At 44.7% G+C, this 19,967-nt stretch overlaps 1 protein-coding gene across 2 annotated transcripts in view; it reads left to right on the forward strand.

The window, feature by feature from the left end:
• The first annotated feature begins 2,956 nt into the window (after positions 1 to 2,956).
• Positions 2,957 to 19,967, forward strand: part of ZNF318 (zinc finger protein 318) — a 36,884-nt gene continuing 19,873 nt past the window's right edge. For both annotated transcript variants that reach the window (XM_070418543.1, XM_070418542.1), the window contains exons 1-5: positions 2,957 to 3,403; positions 5,907 to 6,058; positions 12,737 to 13,376; positions 14,579 to 16,024; positions 18,021 to 18,120. In XM_070418543.1, coding sequence (XP_070274644.1) covers positions 2,957 to 3,403; positions 5,907 to 6,058; positions 12,737 to 13,376; positions 14,579 to 16,024; positions 18,021 to 18,120 — 2,785 coding nt within the window. The remainder of the gene's footprint in view (positions 3,404 to 5,906; positions 6,059 to 12,736; positions 13,377 to 14,578; positions 16,025 to 18,020; positions 18,121 to 19,967) is intronic.

The raw sequence follows: 19,967 nt of genomic DNA on the forward strand, positions 1-19,967 counted from the left end.
CCACTGCAGCCTGCCCTGCCCCCCCCCCCCCCCCCCACACACACACCAAGGGTTTGGCACAGGAGAAGGGGTTAGGGGAAAGAGCAATCTTTCCTGGTCATTGTGGGATGCTGTTGTCTTCTAAAGTTGGTTCCCTATGGATATGGAGAACTTACAAAGACTCTGTCTCTTATGGCACCTTGTGGGCTTTGTCATGACTCTGTTGCTGGGACTGAGGGAATGCCCCTCCTTTGGTTTGCTGTCTATGACTCCTCTCTCCCACCAGTCCTGGCCTTCTAGAGCAAGCATGTCAAACTCAAATCAAATATTTTTGAGGCCCAGCCAATATAACGGTACGTAAGAAACTGTTAATAAATGTTTTAATAAAAATCTCATAACTTAATTTTTACAATAACCTGTTATACATAATCTATAATAATAAAAGCATAATATGCTAATTAGATTGGACATCTTTCCGGATGAAGCCAGGGTTGCGAGGGAAGCCCAGGTCCTGGGTGCAGGAGGGAAGCAGGTGCCAGCAGGTGGGGGAAGGAAGGCCTACTCTTGCACGAATTTTGTGCACCTGGCCTCTAGTTATTAATAATGAACTACAACATTCACTAATGACTGATTACTATAATCGTGTTGCATTTGTTTCCCTTATGCACCTTACGCATAGGTGTACCATTTCTCTCCACTAATACTAGCAGTGAATATTTTAGCAGCCAATTGCCACATCAATTGGCTTGTTTAGAATGTGCATCAAGAAATATTTCACTTTTGGAGAACAAGAAAAATAGGTTTATTTGCATTATACTTATTAATTTGTGCAGCCATTCAGTGTCTGGTAAATTAATGTTCAAGAAAAGATATTAATTTTTATTAAAATGTTCTATTATTTTATGTTAATGATTACTCATTTATTTCAGCCCTTTGTATTCAGCATGTCTCTATCGAAATAAACCTACGTTTCTATGAAAATGGAAGCTTTTGGTTTTTTCTGTGGCCCACATAAACTTAAACCTTGTTTATTTGGCCTGTGTTAGCCTTTGAGTTTGACATGCTTGCTTTAAAGCTTAGGACAGCGGTTCTCAACCTGTGGGTCGCGACCCTTTGGGGGTTGAACAACCCTTTCACAGGGGTCGCCTAAGACCATCGGAAAACACATATATAATTACATATTGTTTTTGTGATTAATCACTATGCTTTAATTATGTTCAATTTGTAACAATGAAAATACATCCTGCATATCGGATATTTACATTACGATTCATAACAGCAGCAAAATTACAGTTATGAAGTAGCAACGAAAATAATTTTATGGTTGGGGGTCACCACCACATGAGGAACTGTATTAAAGGGTCGTGGCATGAGGAAGGTTGAGAACCACTGGCTTAGGAGAAAGAAAGCAAAGATATGTGCCTGAGTACAGAAGTGGGGTAACCCCTAGCTGGTTTGGTTCAGTGCTGAGAGCATTTGTCTTTGGACTGAGGGTCTCAAGTTCGATTCCAGTCAAGGACACATACCTCAGTTGCAGGCTTGATGGGGGCAACCAATCAATGTATCTCTCTCTCTCTGTCTCTCCCCCTCACTTCCACTCTCTCTAAAAATAAATGGAAAAAAATATCCTTGGGTGAGGATTAACAAAAAAATAAATTAGTTAATAAAAAAAGTGGAGAGGGGAAGGCACGGGTGTGCTCCTTCGTCTTATGGGTTTTTATCTATTTTCCAAAGGCTGGAATTTTAGGGATGGTCTCAAGGGAGGATCTCAATAGAATATTCATTAGCTTTCCAGGTGTGTCCTTTAATATGCTCATGCGTCAAAATTAGCATGTAACTAGGCCGTTCTCTGGTCAGCTTCAAAGAATGCCACCCAAGGGGGACTGGGACTGAGGCAGGTCGCCCCAGCCCAGTCTAGTATGTGTAAGATGAGACCTTGCAATTTATTATGAGGCTATAAATTGCTCAGCCAGTTTGTTCAGCTATCTGCCCAGGCTCCCCCATTCCACTGGTCAAGGAATTTCCCGAGCTTCTTACAATCCTGCCTCAGACTAAAGGTGGCGAGTGATCTCTCTCAAAACCACAAGTTCTGATTGAGAGACTGAAAATTCACTCTGATGTCTGCTTTGGGTTGCGTTCTCGCTCCCATTCCGCACTTTTTCATCCTCAATTTCACACTCTAGAAATCAGGAAACTAGAAGGTAAACCGATGGTCGTCGCTGGGCTTCTGTGGGGGCCAGGACTTCAGTGGTCGCTCTTGCTGAGGGGCAGACCTCTGACACACCTAATGTTTGGGGACATCTTTATCTTCCCATCCCTTATCACCATGTATTGTTCCCACATGCATTAGTAGGGTTGGGAACAGGAGAAGAGCGGAAAGTGCTCCCCAAAACTCAAAACCTCAAAGCCCCCCTCCCCCCGCGCCTCCCCGCCCTGCACGACTTGACCTGACGCCCGGAGCATCCAGAGAGGAGCAGCATCCCTCTGGCTCCTCCCTTTGGCTCCGCCCCCTCGTTCCAGACCCCGCCCACCGCCCTCGGGGTCACGTGACCTCCGGGGGCGGGGCGGAGGGGGAGTGGGCGGCTCAGCGCCGCCATCTTGTGGGTTTGGAGGCGGGGCGTGCGGAGTGCAGGTCGCGCGCTTCGTGTCCCCTCCCCTCGCCCTTCCTCGCGCCCGCTCCCGCGCTCCTCCCCACTTCTGGCTCCTGTGGCCGCTCCCTGAGTGAAGAAGCGGGGAGACGGCGGGGGGTGTGTCCGGTGTGTGCTCGCGCCCTCCAACCGCCTGCCGCGGCCGCGGGGGCGCGCTCGGCCGGCCCCCCCTGGACCGCACGGGGCGGAGGGGAGGGGGCGGCTCCGGCTGAGGGGGCGGCGCGCGGCGGCCGTGGCGGCCGAGGCTGCAGCTGCGGCGGTGCGCAGGGTCTGCGCGTCCCGGGCGCCCGCGCGTCAGACCCGCCGCCGCGGCCGCCGCCGCCGGAACCATGTACCGCAGCGGCTCCCGCTCCTCCGCCTCCTCGCACCGGCCTAAGGAGAGCGGCGGGGGCTGCCCGCGCTCCGGCCGCAGCTCCGGCGCTTCCTCGGGCCCGGGTCGCCGCACCTCGCCGCCGCCGCCCTCCGGCTCCTCTTCGCGGACCCCGGCGCGCCGGCCCCGCTCGCCTTCAGGGCACCGCGGCCGCCGGGCCTCGCCTTCCCCACCCCGGGGTCGCCGAGGCTCCGCGTCCCCACCCCGCGGCCGCCGGGCCTCGCCGTCCCCGCCGCGGGGTCGTCGCGGCTCCCCCTCCCCGCCGAGGGCTCGTCGCGGCTCCCCGTCGTCGCCGCGGGGCCGACGGCTCTTTCCGGCTAGTTACCGAGGCAGCAGCCGGGGGGAGTCCCGCTCCGACTTCGTCCGGGACGGCCGCGGAGACCATCCAGGGGACAGCGGCAGCCGGGTAATGCCTCCCCTCGACCGGGACTCTCGCTGCCCCAGCCCCGTCACCCCGGGTTCTCGCTGCCCAGACGCCCTCCGCCCCGGCGCCGCCAGGCCTCCAGGCCGGGTCCCCGAGTCGGGGGTCCTTCATCCCCTGGGCGGCGCCGGACCTGAGGCTCCCCGCCGGCCGGGAGCTTCTGTGCACCGTGCGGACTCGGGACCGCTAGGCGCCGGGCGGGAGTAGCGCCGTCCCCGGGGAGGAGGCGGTGGGCGCTCGGGGCGGGGGGAAAGTTTGCCAGCGGGGCCCGTCTGCCGCCCGGTGCCGGTGCTCTCCCCGGAGCTGGTGCTTCCTCGGAGCTCCGTGCCTTTGTGTCCCCGGGACACGAGCTGCCTCCCAGGGCGCAGGAGGGAGGCCGCGATGTCTCTGTGGCGCTAGGGTCGCCTGAACCGCCAGGTGGACCCCGGCGTGGAGCTGCGGGAGGGGGGGGCCCTCCGAGGGGGTACGGCCCGGCCGCCCCCTGGCTGTGCCGCGGGGACTCGGCCGAGCCCCTGCCCTCACCTCGGAGCGCTCCCCAGCCTGCGAGGCGAGGGAGGCGTTCACGGTGATTCCCTCTGAGGAGCCGCTGCGGAACCCGGGGCGCCGCTCGGAGGGGTGATGCTGTGATTCGGCCCCCGCTGCCTGGCGCCGGGCACCGTGCTCTCTGCCGCCCTGTTCCCCGGCGAGGGGGCCGGGCGCGGGGGGACAGAGTTTAGGGCGGACTCAGCGTCGCGCTCCCACCCGAGCACCCCGCTCGGGAGCCGCTGGGCAGGGTCCGGTCTCTTGTAAAACCCCGTCGCGGACCCGCTCTGTTTTCTCGGGGGGGCCCCCTGACCGGATGCGCTTGGCACCCCGGTCCCAGGTGAATGGACTGGCCACCGCGTTGAGGCGCTCACAGATGGGCAGCTTTGGTCTGGGTGTTAGTTACTGCGGGGCAAGCGAGGACAGCGGGACCCTTTTCCAAACTGCCCTCCTCTCCGTGCACCGCCTCGGCGGAGCACACTGGGTTTGCTCGGGCTTTTCTGTGTCAGTAAGTGCCCTCGCTCACCCATGGCTCGCCCGCCATCTCCCTCCTCCCAAGCGAATCTGTCAGATTAACGCCATCTGGCCAACCTGTCCGCTCTCCCTCCAAAACGCGTCCCCCAAACTGCCCTCCTGCTATCACTCTCGTCTAAACCCTACCGTGTCCTGCCTGGAGTATTACACTCGGCTCCTTTACACGCCACTCTTACTACCTTCCAGTTTAATTCTCTACCCGACAATCAACTTTATTTTATACATTTGAGAAGTATTTATTGAACATCTACCACGTGTTAGGCGCTGTTCCGGGTACTAGGGGCATAACTGAGCAAACCAGTTAAAAACTCTGCCTTTGTAGAGTTTATATGCTAGCAGAGGGAGTTGAGTAAATAAAATAGAGAAAATGTTTGGCATGTAAAATGCTTAAGAAAACAGAAACACAGAAACACAGAAAAGGGAGTCAATTTTTGATAGGGTAGCCAGGGAAGGCTTCTGGGAAGGTGACTTTTTAGTAAATACCTGAAGGAGGTGAGGGTATGAGCAGTGTGAGCATCTGGGGGAAGAATGTAGTCAGATCATATCACTTTCCTGCTTGAAACTCTTCTGTGGCTTCACATTTTATTCTAAAGAATAAAATCCAGCCCTGGCCAGTGTTGGTCAGTGGTTAGAGCGTGGCCTGAGCACTGAAGGGTCACAGATTTCATTATTGGTCAAGGGCTCTTACCTGGAATGCAGGTTTGATCCCCTGCTCCAGGGACCTGTCACATTGATGTTTCTCTCTCCCTCTCTCCCCTCTCCCCCTTTCAATCTATAAAAAAAATCAATGGAAAAAATATCTTTGGGTGAGGATTAACCACAAAAAAGGAATAAAATCCAAACTTCACAACTGGTTTCTCCTATCTTCTGTCACTCTTATGTAGTCACAGTGGTCGCCTTTCTGTTGTTGCCCAAAACATGGTGAGCTCATTACAGAGCTTGTTCTTTTTGCCTGAAACATCCTTCCATCTGTTCTTTGCAGGACTGACATCTCATCACTCAGGCCTCATCTTAAATGGTATCACCTCAGAGAATCCTGTAACCATCCTATCAGAAGCAGCTCCCTTTCTCCAATCTCTTTTGTGTTGTGTTTAAATGACTTTATAGCACTTACTGCAATCAGAAGTACTTTTCAACTTGCCTTGCCTCCTTCACTAGAAATGTATAGGTTCTGTGAGCAGATGTAATTCACTTCTCTAGTCCCATGCCCAGTACCAGTAAATGAAAGAATGAGAAGTCACTGATTGGGAGGGTTGGAAGTGTGGGCTTTCATTTAAGAAAATGATATTTTTTTAAAGTGCTTTATTTTTAGAGTGGTATCTTACGATAGCCATTTCTCACCTTGTTGATTCACAACTTTGTGACTAAGCAGAACATTTTTGGGCATAGGGATGTATTGACCTAACTGTTATATTATCTTTTACTTTTGTAGAGACGATCTCCTGGTCTTCGTTCTGACTCTTCTTTGGAACAGAGCTTAAGAATCACTGTTGGCAATGATCACTTCTGTGCCGGCATACCAGAACGGCGGCGGCTTAGTGATAGATTGGGTTCACCAGTGGATAATCTGGAGGACGTGGACAGGTGGGCTTCATCTGAGGCAGTGTTATAATAGTGGTTGAAGGTAGAAACGTTGATGTTTTCTGAATGGTATATTTGAAAGAGTGATGCCAGCAGTCAAGTTAAGCTTGATAACTTTCCTCTATGAGTGGGGAAAGAATACTGATGTAGACTCTGTTGCTGAAAGAATTATATAAAAGAAAAGACTTTAAAGGTCATCTTGGTCCAACTGGAAAGGGGAAGGCTGAGGGGACATAAACAGAGTCCCCTAAATTTAAAACAGATGAGAGGATATGGATTCCAAAATACTGGTACTAGGGGTCTCTTCTGCAAAAGGAAAGTTCTGGACAAAATAGGAAATATTTGATAGTGTTATTTTTCTGCTTGTCCAGGCTGAACTATAGATTCAGAAAGCATTTAGATAAATTCATGTGTAATATATGTATCTATATTAAATATATAAGCATGAATAGAAAGTTACGGATCTTTAACAATGTTATTATTTTACAACTATTAAGTGCTGAGGGAGGGCAAGTACACTCCACAGAGTATTAATCTCAGGTACTAGAACTTAACTATATATGGGAAGTAAATAATCATATTAGGTGTTTTTCGCCTCACAAAAGTAAAAAAGTAAGGACAGAGGAGTGCAGGGAAAGCACTCAGTTTCTGAGATCTGAGAACCATGTCTGTGATGGTCTCTACCCAGCACATTGGGAGTTTTCACAAATGATTAGCTGTAGCAATAAATCAATGTAATGTTCTTTCAAACTAGACTTCCATGCAGTGGTATACAGAGCATGGGCAGGCAGGTGGAGGACAGCTGGCAGGAAGTCTGAGGACCAGTGCTGCCCTTTGGTAATATTTACTTCAAAGTTCCAGTGGCTATTTGATGTACTGAAGCAAGGCAGTCCAGTCCAGTGTCATATAACACTGAAGCTTCTGAAGATAGGGCTTCAGGGTATGTGACTATATCACTTAATTGAGGAAACAGCCCTTGCCCCTCTGTAATTTCTATTTTAGGAGATGATTGAGTGGGTGGTGCATAATGTGATTGACTTCCTTCCTTGCTGAGGTTTTGAGGTAACTTTAGCATTTCCTCTTGTTAGGCCTAGGCTGTCACCTCCTTTTCTATGAGCTTCATTATGCATGTGTTCTTCACATAGCCAATTGTCTGTTTTTAAATTATAAAAATTTAAAAATTTCCTCTTAGGGAGTTTGGGGCAGTAATCTTTCCAGAATCATATATTTCATAGAGAAAAGTCTATTTTAGAGAAAATGAGATTAAGGTGCTAAAAGGAGGCCATTCTTTTGACTTTTGCCCCTGCACTCTTGCGCAATATGGTTTGTGTGAATAATTACTGTCCACTAAAACCAGGCCATAGGACCATTGGCAATCTCAGGATATCTCCTGAAAGTGAGTCCAATTTTCAGCTAATGAAACAGGCCATGTCCATCCTTTGTATGTAGGTTTTTAGTTATTTTTTTCCTGAGATCCCAAAATTCTTTCTCTTCCCTTATTGAAGCTGTTAAATTTTTATCAGGTTTGGGTTACAGATTGCCAGGGTTATCAGTATCTTCACCCTTGGCGGCTCTGTATATAGGACTGTAATTTATTCTGAAAAGGGAACATGATCAAGTTGTGTGAAGACACTTAGTTTCTAAAGACTTGGGATGTGAGGTTGATTTCCCCTGGTTATCAAAGTACTCTGCATGTTGTAAGTTCCATTCTTGAAATTACTATACCCTAATTCCTCCTTGCTCTGACATACTTTGAAAGAGTAGGGTTTTTTCTCCCTCTGATTTGCCTTAGGGAGTGACAGAAGCAAACAGCTTTCTTTAGGCATTTTGGAGAATCAATAGAAAAAAAAGAATGGAAAGTTTGGGCTCTGAAGAGCCTCTTTTTTTTTTTTACTTATAGCTTTATTGAGCCATAATTCATGTACCATACAGTTCACCTATTTAAAGTGTCCAGTTCAGTGACTTTTAGTATATTCACAGAGTTGTGCATCCACACCACTATGATTAATTTGAGAACATTTTTATTACCTGCATCCTTAGCTACTAGTCCTCCATACCTTCTGCCCTAGCCTGTCACTAATCTACTTTCTATCTTTATGGATTTGCCCATTCTGGATATTTCATATAAATAGAATCATATAACATATGGTCCTTTGTGACTGCCTTTTTCACTTAGCATAGCAGTTTTTCTCATTATTACTGTTTTTTAATTCTCACCCAAGGATATGTTTCCTCATTGATTTTTTAGAGAGAGAGGAAGGGAGAGAAACATCAAACGGTTGCCTCCTGTACATACCAACCAGGGACTGAACCGACAACCTAGGTATGTGCCCTGACTGGGAATCTAAACCACAGTCTTTTGGTGCACGGGATGACGCTCCAACCAACTGAGCCACCTGGCCAGGGCAGCATAGCAGTTTTTTAAGATTTAGTCATGTTGCAGCATAAAATTGTACTTCATTCGTTTTTATTGCAGATAATATTTCATTGTAGGTATTTTGTTTATCCATTTAGTAGGGATGAATGCATGGATAACATTTGGGTTGTTTTTACTTTTTGGCTATTATGAACAACTAGAGGCCTGGTGCACGGATTCGTGCACTGGTGGGGTCCCTCAGCCTGGCCTACGCCCTCTCGCAATCCAAGACCCCTTGGGGGATGTCGGACTGCTGGTTGTGGCCAGATTCCCGCTGGCCACCTGCAGGGAACGGGTGAAAACCGGCAGTCCAACATCCCCCAAGGGGTGTAGTAGTGCGCCAAATGGCAGGCGGCCAGGGAGGAGGCTGGGAGCCTGAGCTCCAGCTCATCCCAGCCCCGCTGCACCTGCCGCTGCTTGGTAGGCTGCTTGGTAGGCTCACTGCGGTTCCGCTGCAGGCTCCGGGCTGCAGCTGTGTGGAGCATCTGCCCTCTGGTGGTCAGTGTGCGTCATAGTGACCAGTTGTTTGGTCACTTAGGCTTTTGTATATATAGATAGTGCTGTGAACATTAGTGTACAAATTTATTTGTGGACATAAATATGTTTTTATTGATTTTTAGAGAGAAAGGAATGGAGAGAGATAGAGAGGTAGTAACATCAATGAGAGAGCAACATCATTGATTGGCGGCCTCCTGCATGCCCCCTCTGGGTATTGAGCCTACAACCTGGGCATGTGCCCTGACCAGGAATTGAACTGCAGTCTCTTGGCTCCTGGGTGGACGCTCAGCCACTGAGCCATATTGGCTGAGCTGTATATGATTTTTAAAAATATATGGAATTTATTGATTTTTTACAGAGAGGAAGAGAGAAGGATAGAGAGTTAGAAACATCAATGAGGAACATCGATCACCTGCCTCCTGCACACCCTCTACTGGGGATGTGCCCGCAACCAAGGTACATGCCCTTGACTGGAATCGAATCTAGACCCTTCAGTCCGCAGGCTGACGCTCTGTCCACTGAGCCAAACCGGATAGGGCTGAGTTTTAATTTGTTTAATGGAATTTGTAAATAAAAAAACAAGTAGAGAGCCCTGGCTGGTTTGGCTCAGTGGATAGAGCGTCGGCCTGCGGATGCAAGGATCCCAGGTTTGATTCTGGTCAAGGGCATGTACTTTGGTTGCAGGCACATACCCAGTGGGGCATCTGCAGGAGGCAGCTGATCGATGTTTCTAACTCTCTATCCCTCTCCCTTCTTCTCTGTAAAAAATCAATAAAATATATATTTAAAAAAAACAAACAAAAACAAGTAGAGAGAATAGTACAGTGAGCCCCATGTGTTCATCACCCACACCCAACAATCAATTTTTTTAAATAGGTAGAACTTACTTTAGGAAAGAATTGGCTTTAACCAAAGCTTTTATAGAGAGTATGTCACTGGACTATCTGAGCTATAGGGCTCACTTTTATTGCAGCCAGTTTTTTTCACTTATCCTTTGGGAGATCTAGGGAAGGAGGATAGGAACGTCTAATAAGCAACTTGATTTCTGCCTATATTTACATGAAAAATTTTTTTACTCTTTCTATGCCTTCATTCATTGTTTTTTGCCTCCTTTTGCTGGAGATTGCAAGTCTTGACTGAGACTTTCTGAGAGTCATCTCATTATTTCTAGCTTCTTTTTTTTTTAAAATATATTTTATTGATTTTCCACAGAGAGGAAGGGAGAGGGATAGAGAGCCAGAAACATCGATGAGAGAGAGAAACATCGATCAGCTGCCTCCTGCACACTCCCCACTCGGTATGTGCCCGCAACCAAGGCACATGCCCCTGGCCGGAATCGAACCCGGGACCCCTGAGTCCACAGGCCGACGCTCTATTCACTGAGCCAAACCGGTTAGGGCTATTTCTAGCTTCTTGGTATTTAGTGCTGGATTAGATCTTGAGTTAGTATGCCATTTGATGGTGACATGTAATAGTTCTAGTGGGGAGCTGAATGTGGGAGCATGGATGGCTTTGCTACTACTCATGGAGCCTGTGTTTTTTCCCCCTTCACTAATATTATCAGAGACCTTTTTGTATGGTAGGTGGTATTTTAGCAATGGAGTGACTCACCTCATGGACAATACTTTCTGGAAATAGGGGGTTCATGGCTGACAAACCTACAAAGTAAAATATTTTACTTTAGTTAAATTTGATTTCAGAGATTGTCCTTGGTTTATTCCCATCCTTTCCTATTTCATTCTATATTGAGAATTAAAAATTCCTCAGATTATTGTGGAGGAGTTGAATAACAGGAACCTGTATTCCCACAGGTGACACTCTTTTAGAGGAGGTGATAAAGTTATTTATAGTTGTTAACCAGCTCTAAAACTTTGAATAAAGGCTGGGCTGGTGAATAAGAAAAGTCAGCTCTTTGATATTCTAACTTAGTCCCAGAGGCAGGAAAGCAACTATTTAAAAAAAAAAAAAAAGAAAAAGTAAGTCATTTCTAGAAATACAAAAAACAAGAGTAGCTACCAGAAACTGTAGAAGACACCAATAATTAACATCCTTTGGATGGTAATTCACTCTGGAATGTGAATGAAGAAAATTTTTCAGTCAGATTACTTAAAAGTCATATGCTTAAAGTGCTAGGGTATCTTTATTTCCATCTGTGATTTAAATCATAAACTTTCTTTTTTGGACAGTAGAAACTCTGTGACCATAATGCCTAAAAAGGTTAGGACTCTTGTGTGGTATAGAGCTCTGAGTTGAAAGGACAGATGTCCCCTCCTGTATTTTGTACCTTTATGTCACAAAGTTTATTTCTATGAAATAAAAATATATAGTGAGCCAAACCATCACAAACTCTTTCCTGGGCCCAAGATTGGCAGAGTGCTTGTGGCTGTCCAGGCAAGGCAGGGAAGAGGGTAACAAAACAGGCTGTGAGGGAGTTTTATGAGCCAGCAAAACAAAGCATTGGAGAGCCTTCTAAAACTCATGAGAAAATCATGCCAATTAGATAGATTAGTAGTTAAAAATGTTTTGTTTTTTTCTTCTCACAGTGAAATCTTTCTTTTCCAAGTGAAATATTATACAGAACTTTACTAGATAAACAGATAAAGTTGGGGCTAGTATGATTCAATGAGGTGAGGCCTAGACTCTGTTTTCCTAGTATGTCCTTTTTTTGGGTAGCTCCTGAGCACTGTTCAGAATCTCTGTGGAGCACAACTTAAAAATCAATGATCTGAACTGGTGTTTTTTTAATTTTTTTTATATTTATTTTATTTTATTTTTAAATTAAATCTTTATTGTTCAGATTATTACATTGGTTCCTCTTTTTTCCCACCATAACTCCCCTCCACCCAGTTCCCACCCCACCGCCCTCACTCCCCACCCACTGTCCTCATCCATAGGTGCACGATTATTGTCCAATCTCTTCCCGCACCCCCCCCCCACACTCCTTTCCCCCCTCAAGAATAGTCCATTCCCTTTCTATGTCCCTGAAACTGGTGTTTTTTAAAAATTTTAAGGTGCATACAAATCACCTGGAGATCTTGTTAAATGCAGATTCTGATTTAGTAGGCCTCAGAGGAGCCTGAGAATTTGTATTTCTAAAAAATTCTCAGGTAATACTGATGCTGCTAATTCAGACCACACTTTTAGTAGCAAGGAGCTAGAATTTACCTATTGTGGAGTTTTGTAATCCAGGGCTCTTTATAGTCTGGTAGTGGTGTTTTCACGTTACCCAAAACCTAGCATGATACTCTGCACCCCCAAAGTCAAGTCAAAGAAATCAGCCTAAGAGCTCTGTTTACATAGATTAGTAATATCTTGCCTGGCCAGTGTTGCTAAGTGACCCATAAACCATGAGGTCACAATTAGATTCCCAGTCAGAGCACATGTCTGGGTTGCAGGCTTAATCCCCAGTAGGGGGCGTGCAGGAGGCAGCTGATCAATGATTCTCTCTCATCATTGATGTTTCTATTCCTCTCCCCCTCTCCCGTCCTCTCTGAAATCAATAATACCCTCTCCCCCCGCCCACACACACATATTTAGATTAGTAATATATCCCCTTGGTTAGAGGCTGAAGTTTCTTGTGTCTGCCTCAGGGGAAAGGGAGGGGAAATGTTCCATGTATATATAGAGATTTGTTCTTGGACTTCATGATTATTGTCTTTTGTCCTAAGCATTCTGTAGCATCCTTGTGGAATCTCAGTTTCTTAGCCTTGTCTGGTCTTGCTCTTTCCAAGTCTATTGTATTTAGTAAGTCTTGTCTCTTTCCTCAGGGATGACTTGACTGATGATTCTGTCTTCACTGGAAGCTCCCAATGCACTCGAGGTCTTGAACGATACATTTCCCAGGAGGAGGGGCCTCTCAGTCCCTTCTTGGGACAGCTTGATGAGGACTACCGAACAAGAGAAACTTTCCTGCATCGTTCTGATTATAGTCCCCATATCAGTTGTCATGATGAGATATTGCATGGAACAGAACGGAGTAGAGGCAAATTCAAAAGCTCCTATTCTGTGCGACCTGAGGAAAGGAGCCGGGAAGCCAAACGGCCCCGTTATGATGATACAGAGAAGAAGCACAGCATGGGAAATGATCACCCAAATTTTACATCAGGGACCCGCAGCTATCGACAGCATAGACAGAGCCCAAGCCCTAAGTTTCTAGACCCTGAGTTTCGAGAGCTGGATCTTGCCAGGCGAAAACGAGAGGAAGAGGAGGAACAAAGTAGGAACTTGAGTCAAGAGCTGGTGGGAATTGATGGTGGTGGCACAAGCTGTCCCATCCCTGGATTGTCAGGTGTCCTAACAGCATCAGAGCCAGGATATTCTTTACATCGGCCTGAGGAAGTATCTGTGATGCCCAAGAAATCGATTCTGAAGAAGCGGATTGAGGTGGACATGGAGTCTTCTATGCAGGTCTCTGCTGCATTTCTTCTATGGCCTCTTGCTAGTTACTTTATATCTTAAAGTCTGGTTACTCAGGTGGGGGCTCTGTCCCTAGGCATCTTTGTAATATGTGCTGGACCAACATTGTTATGCCTATGGGCTGCACCTTCCAGAACTCTCCAAAGGAAACTGTATGTCTCATAATGCATCAGTAGAGCGCTCTACTGTTATATATTTCTAAACAGACATTTTGGAGACTATCCATTGTATCTATTTCTCTAAATTGGGTAGCCCTCTAAGAATCTTTAACTGTTTTTTTGGAAATGAAGTTTGAGACAAAGGGAGGAGATGATCTGAATTTTCCTTATGTTTTTTATTTTTTAATTGATTTTAGAGGGAGGAAGGAAGAGGGATAGAGAGAAACATTGATGAGAGAGAGAGAGAGAGAGAGAGAGAAAGGGGGGGGAAGGGACATTGATTGGCTGCCTCCTGCATGCCCCCTACTGGAGCTCAAGCTCTCAACCTAGTCATGTGCCCTGACTCAGAATCTACCGTGACCTCTGGTTCATGGGTCAATGCTCAACCACACCAGCCAGGCATCTCATCTCTGTTTAGAGAGAAGACAAAATATATGAGTGGTAGGACACTAGACCAGAAATCAGGTGATTCTGAACCCCCCAACTCTGCCACCAATTTGCTGTGTGATTTTTAGACAAGTTCTTCTCACCATTCTGGGCCTTGATATTTTTTCTTCACTTATAAAAAGATGGTCAGGCATAAGCACTAGCTTTTAGCTGTCCTTTTAAGAACTAAAGGTTTTTGAAGAGGTGCCTAAGGGCACTTAGGGAAGCAAGGGGAGGCTGATCAGTTAGTGTTTCAAAGTTTCCTAACTCCACTTAAACCAAAGCAGCTCTACTTTTATGTGTTTTTTCTTTAGGAATTCATAGAAAACAAGTAAGCTAGGACATCTCTAAAGTTCTTTTGAATTCAAATTCCTTGATAACAAATGAGCAAAAGGGAGAATTCAATCCAATCTGCCTTATTTCCTATTTCTCCTTGTCATAACAAACAACTGGAGAGATGGGGACCCAAATCTTGAACCTGGCTAAGGATACTGTACCTCCCTCATCCCCTATTAATTCAGGAATAACCAAGCATCTGAGCATTTCCCTTGATTGCTGGTTCTCTGAGTTTCTGCATATGGGCCAAATTCATTGTGTTTGTCTTTGCAGCTTGAAAGCTTTTCGAGCAGTACCGGCTCCAGCGAGGATCATCCTCTCTTCTCTGGATACCCATCTGTTCCACTGAGTGGTGCTATTGCTGCTTTTGCTTCAGAGATTGAAAACAACAAGGGGACTATGGTAGAGACAGCCCTGAAGGAACCTCAGGGCAATCTCCACCAATGGGGTCCTCTTCCTGGGATGTCCAAGGACAACAGTCCTCTCAGAGAGAAGTTTGGAAGTTTTCTGTGCCACAAAGAGAAATTGGATATGAAGGCTGAGGGATCTGAGCGACACACAGACTTCTTGCTGCCCCATGAGAGAGCTAGCCAGGATGGCAGTGGTTTTTCCCGCATTCTGAGCATGTTGGCAGATTCTACCAGTACACAGGAAAAAAGGCGACATAGCTTCCCTGACATTGAGGATGAGGAGAAATTTCTCTATGGAGATGAAGAAGAGGATTTAAAGGCAGAATCTTCACCAAAGCCCCTTGGGAGCTCTGATAGTGAAGTTATGAGGCAGAAGGCTAGCTCCCTGCCCTCTTCAGCTCCAGCTGTAAAGCTAGAATCAATAGAAGAGACCAATCCAGAATATGCCAAGATTCATGACTTGCTCAAGACCATAGGCCTGGATATTGGGGTAACAGAGATTAGTCAACTGGCTGCTCGCACCCAGGAACGACTTCATGGCAAGAAACCATTACGTTCCTCCACTGACCGCCGTTCCTCAGTTGACCGGCACTTTTCAGCAGACCGCTGTTCCTCAGTTGACCGTTGTTTTTCAGCTGATCAACTTTCTTCAGAACCTCACAAATTGGGGAGTAGGGAGGCACACCATAGCAATACTCATTCCCCAGAGGTGTCCTATTCACATCCAGTCTCCCCTGTGGATCCTTACCTGTTTACAAAAAACAGTCCCCCATTCCTAAAGTCTGACCATCCAATGGGTCATATTGCAGGACCAGAGGTGGCTGGCAGTGGGTTTCAGTCATCTGTTGCAGTCAGGTGCCTGTTGTCATCAGCTCCGTCTCCCCCAATTAGACTTCCACACTCTGCTTCTTTATCTCAGTTTCATGTGCCAAGGACCTCTCAGTTTGCTGCAGCTCGGATACCTTCAAACTACCAGGGTCCTACCATCGCCCCTGCTTCCTTTGATGCCTATAGGCATTACATGGCATATGCAACCTCAAGGTGGCCCATGTACCCCACCTCTCAACCATTAAAGCACCTTCTACCTGAGCCACACAGAGTAATGCCGGTTACCAAACAAGCTACTCGTAGCCGTCCCAATCTCCGTGTGATCCCTACTGTGACTCCTGCTAAGCCCAAGAAGGAAAAGTCAGTGTTAGGCTCAATTCCTGTTGCCCAAGTGCCTGTCCAGGTGTCCATCCCACCGCTCATAAGATATAATCCGGAAAAGATCTCTGATGAGAAGAATCGTGCTTCCCAGAAGCAGAAGGTGAATATTAGCTTTGGGGATCCTGTGCCTGAGTCTTTTATTTTAATATAAATTTGTATTTGTCTTTTAGAAGGAGCTGAAAAAACATAAGGCCCTTTTACTTTAAGTTCTTTGGAGGCTGCTGTCATCACCCTAAGTAATGTATATATCCCCTCTGTTTTTCTCACATGTTTTCTCAGTAAGACTCAACTAAAGTCTGGTCCTAGGTCCCACTGTAATTGCTAGACTTCTTTTTTCTATTTCAAGCTTATTTCTTTATTCAAATTATTTGCCTTAGAACACTTAGGGATAGGAGCCAGGAGCCTTGAAGTCTTCAATATGACCTCATCAGGGAGTGAGGAACCAAAATTGGGTTGTTTGAAGGAGAATCAATAAATCTTATGTTTCAGCTGTTCTGTCTGTGGAGTAGCCACTCGCAGTCTCACTGCTTCACTAATAAACTCTTAAAAAAACCCCCAAAATAGATAAATCTATTTTTCATCCCACTAAGTTTTGGATCCTTTTCTTGAGTGATTATGGGTCAATATCTAATAAATAGTTGTTGTTTGTCAGTTAAACCAAGAAATAAATTTTTCTTGTTCTGGTTTATTTTAGAGTCTAGGAATCACATTTTTATAACACTTTTTTTTAAAAGCAGTTTTTTTTTTACTATCAGGTTCATGGGGTTCCCAGGCTGTAAGAAGGGGTCAGTGGCTGTGGTAAAGATATAATTCTAGATGTTGTAAGGGAGTAGGTAAAAATTATGTAGGGACATACAATTCTAAGTAGAAGAATTTTGAATGGAAAAATTGATACATATTGTTAATTTTAAAGGTCCTTAAAAACTAATACACTTTGATTAGGAACATAAAAATGTAATACATTTGTATACATTTGATTTGCTAATAAAATAATACCTGAGGAGAAAAAAAAAAAACCGAGGGCCAATCTCATTTTTTTCCAGTTTAGAAGAAATTTAGCTAATCCTTGAGAAGACAAAAAAAAAAATGATCTTAATTTTCCATTGTACTTGGATACCCTGAATTTTCATTTTGTTGAAATCTTTTGGGAAAGGAGGATAGGTTCAAAAAAGACAAAACTTAAGACTGCAGAGACACTGTTTGGAGACTGAGTGCTTTTTTTTTTTTTTTAGTTAATTTTCATCTGAGGATATTTTTCCATTGATTTTTAGAGAGAGTGAAAGGGAGGGGAGAGACAGAGAGAAACATCAGTGTGAGAGAGAGACATCAATTGGTTGCCTCCTACACATGCCCCGACCAGGGGGCCTGCAACCGAGGTACATGTCTGGCCCTAGGTCCCACTGAATCGAACCTGGGACCCTTCAGTCCACAAGTTGATGCTCTATCCTCGACTCAGCTAGGGCGAGACTGAGTGCTTTCATTTAAGAACCTAGCACAGAAGTCAGGGTTGATAATAACACAGGTGTTTCACACTTGCCCATTATGGACAAGCCATATTTGTTTTTTTCCATTAGGTGGTAGTAAAACAGTCGAAAGATCATGAGCTTTAGGTCATTTATACCTAGATTTTAAATACTCTTACTGTATGACCCTGGATATGTTACTTAATCTTTCACAACTTCAATTTCTTTATTGTAAAACCGTGATAGTGTCATGAAGATTAAATAAAATGGTATATGTAATGCAACTAACTAACACAGTACCTCACCCATAATGCAGATTAGTTTCCTTGATGGTTCCTTTTGGGTTTTGAGCTACTATCTAGCAGTTTCTGTCAGTAGTGTTAGGTTAAAATTAATAGTGTAATTCTTCCTGCATAAAAATAATACTTTTTGGGCAATGTAGCTCTGGAAAGGCTAATTCAGTTCTGGAATTTGGATTGGAATAAAACCACCTTTACTATAAAGTCAGAGCCTCTGTGTACAGGCATTTAGATTATCACATTCAGATACTACCTAGCATGCGGGCTATGGATGAGTGCAGTAGGAAAGGGAAGATGTTGGAGGCTGAAGCACTTACTATTTTGTACTTTGCAGGTTATTGAAGAGAGGGAAAAACTAAAGAGTGACCAGGAAGCTCGCCAGAAGAAAATGTACTATCTCAGGACTGAGTTGGAGCGACTTCATAAACAACAAGGTATCAGACACTCCTTTGTATGACTGCCTTTTTGTAGTAACTTGAGTAGGGACCCAAATGAAGATCTCTGGGGACTCTCAAACAGGTTCAGTGACCTGAAGTCTCACTTAAAAATATTTTTTTTAGATAATTAGACTTATAGAAAAGATATAATTGTAGTATAAATAATTAGCAGGTATTCTCCATGATTATTAGCATTTTACTGTATTTGCTCTATCCTTATTTCCCTTCTCTCAATCTATGTGTGTGTGAAATTTTTCCTGAGTCAGCATGTATCTCCTAACAATAAAGAATTGATTTGCATAACCATAATACATTTATCAAAATTAGGAAATTAGCAGTAATACTAGTCTACTGATATTATTCATTTTTCACCAGTTGTTCAAATAATGTCCTAAAGCAAAAGAATATGCAAGATTATGCATTGCATTCCATTGTCATGTTCTTTTAGTCTCCTTTAATCTGTAACAATTTCTGAATCTTTTTATTTCATGACATTGACATTTTAGAAAAGGTTACATTTTGTAGTCTGTCCTTTAATTTTGGTGTGTCTGATATTTATTTATTTAATTCAGGTTGTGAATTTTTGGCAGGACATCACAGAAGTGATGCTGAGTTCATATCAAGTGTTGCTTTGTCCCATTACTATTGATATCAACTTTGATCATTTGGTTAAGGTGGTGTCTGCCAGGTTTTTCCACTGTAAAGTTACTATTTTACCCTTTTTAATTAGTAAGTATCTTATAGGGGAAATACTTTGAGACTATGTAAATATTCAGTTGTTCCTCAAACTTCTGCCTGCTAGTTTTAGCATTTATTGATGTTCTTGCCTGAATGAGTTGATATTATGATAGTTGTTAGTGATTTCCTAATTTGTCTTCATTAGTTGACTTTCTGTTGTTAGGAGGAGCTTCCCACCCACCTCTCCTCCTCCATTTATTTATCCATTCATATCAGTCAACTCATGGATTCTCCATTCAATAAATGATAATAAAGTGCTATCAATATTTGTTTTTATGCTCAAATTGTCCCAAATTTGGTCAGTGGGATCCCTTTAGGTTGACTCCTGTGTTCTTTTAATATGTCCCCATCATTTTTTTGAGTACTTCCTCACTTTTTGGCCCAAAAAGATGTTACATGATACCTCTTTTTTTCTTTCTTTCTTTTCTTTTTCTTTTTTTTTTTTTTTTTGGTAATCCTCACCCAAGGATATTTTTTCCATTGATTTATAGAGAGAGTAGAAAGGAATGGCGGGGGGGGGGGGGGGGGGCGGAGAGAGAGAAACATCAGTGTGAGAGAGACACATCAATTGGTTGCCTCCTGCATATGCCCTGATGGGGTCCAGGAATTGAACCTGCAACCCAAGTACGTGAACCCTGACCCCTTCGGTGCATGGGCCAACACTCTAACAACTGAGTCACACCAGCCAAGGCCCATGATATCTCTTTTGATTTTTCTCTTCATCTATGCTTTTAAGAATTAATATACACCCCAAGGAAAGGACATAAGGTTTCTAAATACTACAGCTTGGTGATAATAATGGAAAATTAGAGTGTGAGAAGATATCATTTCTTCTGTTTCGGTTTGGACTATTTAGGGATAAGAATCTTAGTTACTAATCCTGTGAGGATTAATTCATGAGGACCTGCCATTTGGATAGGAGATAACATTAAGTGAGCCTGAGGCAAAACTTAAAACTCAATGTAGGCATTGGTGAAGGGTTCCTTAAATCAGACAAAGTCAAATATGTGACTAATTTTTGCTCTCTGAATAATTCTTTCCTTCTTTGGAGATGACAGCCTCTGGATTCATAGTTACATCATTTATTAACCTTTTTAGAGACACAT

This window comes from Myotis yumanensis, unplaced genomic scaffold (assembly GCF_028538775.1).
Source record: "Myotis yumanensis isolate MYYU_CA2020_CCGP unplaced genomic scaffold, mMyoYum1.0.hap1 SCAF_6, whole genome shotgun sequence".
NCBI lineage: Eukaryota > Metazoa > Chordata > Mammalia > Chiroptera > Vespertilionidae > Myotis > Myotis yumanensis.